Here is a 2,627-nt window from a genome sequence, read left to right as displayed (position 1 = left end):
GGAGCTCTAATCGAAATAGCAAGCAAATACAACGGTGAATCAAACATGTGATCAGTCCATCCCAAAAGTAGAGATATTGACCCAAAGATTCACCTTTCTATCTCTTTTCAAGAATCAGTTCAGTCCAAAAAAGAACTAATGACCCATGATAGAAGTTCTAATCAATATAGCAATCAATTTAGCAAATATAACGGTGAACCAAACATGAGATTAGTCCATCCCAAATGTAGAGATACCAACCCAAAGATTCACCTTTCTACCTCCTTTCAAGAATCAGTTCAGTCCAAAAAAGAACTAATGATCCATGATCAGAGTTTCATTAAGTTTTAATTTTTTTAAAAGACTATTCATTCTTTTACCTTTAGTTTTTCTTCTAAATTTTAAAGGATGACCAAATTTAGAGGAAGCGGTGATGTGATGTGATGTCTACTACAGGGTTATATAGAGCCGCCAAATATGGAGGGGGTACATGACGGGGCCAGCGGGATTCTTGCTTTGCCCGCCGGGCCCGCCGGGATTCATAATATGCCCGCCGGGCCTGCTGGGGTTTGTGGTTGCCCCGCCGGTTCTACGTTTTCTACCGGTTTTCGTAAGTCATGACATTAGATATGTTATTAACATGAAAAAAATAGTGATAATAACAACAATAATTAACATTTAACAAAATGCGTCATCGCGTAATTAAAATCCTTGATGGGGACAAAATTAGTGCAATTCAAAAAGCTGTAGCTCTGGAAAATTTGGAGGCATTGATGTGGTTTGTTGGACATATCAAATGGCATGGTAGGTATTTATAGTATTTGGCGGATGTAAGCGCACCACTTAGTCATTTGACTAAGAAGGAAGTGGAATTTGTTTGGGGAGAAGCTCAAGAGAAGGCTTTTCAGATTATCAAAAAGATGTTGGTTGTTTCACCTATACTTCAACCACCAAATTGGGAATTGCCGTTTCATGTGTATGTTGATGCTTCCGATATGGCAGTAGGAGCTGTTTTAATGCAGGAGAAGATTAAGGGATGGTTCATACCTGTTTATTATGCTAGTAGAATGTTGAGAGCACCGGAGAAGAATTACACAGTTACGGAAAGGGAAGTTTGGGAATGATTTTTGCTTTGGAAAAATTCCGACATTATTTGTTAAGGAACAAAGTGGTTTTTCATGTGGATCATCAGGCTTCATTGTTTTTGGTAAAGAAGCCAAAACTGGAAGGTAGATTATCAAGGTGGATGCTCATATTGCAAGAATTTGATTACATAGTTGTTCATGCTCTAGGAACTCAGCATGCAGTGGCGGATTACCTCAGCAGATTGGAACATAAGGAGAAATTACCAGGAGTATCGGATAAATTACCTGATGCAGATTTGTTCCGAGTGGAATTAGGACAGTTTTTTGACAATTGGTATGATCAGATGGTTCAGTTTCTGACAGATGGATTTTTACCTTCGACAATGTCTCCGGATCAGAGGAAGAAGTTTGCATTGAGGAGCATACCATTTCTAATTATACCTAGAGCATTATATAGAAGAGGAGTAGATCAGATTATACGACGATGTGTTTCGGATGAAGAGCAAAAAGCAGTGTTGCAGGAGGCACATTGGGGATTAGCTGGAGGACATTTCTTAGGAAAAATTACAGGTCGGAAAATTTTACAAGATGGACTTTGGTGGCCTTTGTTATTGAAGGATGCACATAGTTTTGCTAAGGAATGTGTTCAATGTCAGAAGATGGGGCAGCCTACACAAGGGGATAGGATGTAGGATCATCCAGTATTGCCATTAGAACCATTTCAGAAGTGGAGAATGGATTTTGTAGGCCCCATAAAACCAAGGGCAAAGAGGACAGGTTCCAGATATATTCTTGTTGCAACATATTATGCTACCAAATGGGTGAAAGCGGTGGCTTTGAGAGATAATAAAGCAGTAAGTGTAGCAAGGTTTCTATATAAAAAAATTATGACAAGATTTGGATGTCCTATTGAGTTGGTGTCGGATCAAGGAACACATTTTTTGAATTCTGTGATTCAGGAGTTGACATCCAGACATATGATTTTGCATAAGAAATCTACCCCATATCATCCTCAAGAAATGGGCAGGTAGAAAGCTCTAATAAAGTGTTGGTGAGAATTTTGAACAAGATTGTGTCGGAAAACAAATCGGATTGGGATGATAAGTTGGATTCAGCACTATGAACTTTTCGGACAACTTTTAAGGTGGAGACTGGAATGACACCTTTCAAATTGGTCTTTGGGATAGAAGCTGTGGTGCCAATGGAATATGTAATTCCAAGTTTGAGGTTATCAATTCAGCATAAGTTAAGTCCGGAGGAATCAATTCCTTATAGACAGAAGGAACTGCTTAAATTAGAAGAGGCTAGAATTCACAGTGCCTATTTGGTGGAAATTGGGCAGAAGAGGAGACAAGCATGGATGTCTAGGCAGGTGAAATTCAAAATTTTTCAGAAAGGAGATTGGGTGATGTTATACAATTCTAAATTGGGACCACATCCAGGTAAGTTGAAGCTGAGATATTTGGGACCTTATCAGATTGAATCAGAACAGGGTCAAGGAACATTTTTGTTGAGAGATGTTTTTGGAACAAAGATTTTGAAACCAGTGAATGGATTCAGATG

At 38.8% G+C, this 2,627-nt stretch overlaps 1 protein-coding gene across 1 annotated transcript; it reads left to right on the top strand.

Moving 5' to 3' along the window:
- Positions 1-1,099: 1,099 nt before the first annotated feature.
- LOC147466046 (uncharacterized) lies at positions 1,100-1,756 on the top strand. The gene has a single exon (XM_086505062.1). It carries the CDS (start codon positions 1,100-1,102, stop codon positions 1,754-1,756), a length of 657 nt encoding a protein of 218 aa, XP_086361188.1.
- Positions 1,757-2,627: the final 871 nt, after the last annotated feature.

Source organism: Adiantum capillus-veneris, chromosome 1 (assembly GCF_014529385.1).
Source record: "Adiantum capillus-veneris isolate H3 chromosome 1, ASM1452938v2, whole genome shotgun sequence".
Taxonomy (NCBI): domain Eukaryota; kingdom Viridiplantae; phylum Streptophyta; class Polypodiopsida; order Polypodiales; family Pteridaceae; genus Adiantum; species Adiantum capillus-veneris.
Note: the sequence above shows the minus strand (reverse complement) of the source record. Positions and strands in the feature narration are given on the sequence as shown.

Bases quoted from the DNA above. Each gene is read 5' to 3' on its own strand.
- LOC147466046 (XM_086505062.1), top strand. From the start codon at position 1,100: ATGATTTTTGCTTTGGAAAAATTCCGACATTATTTGTTAAGGAACAAA.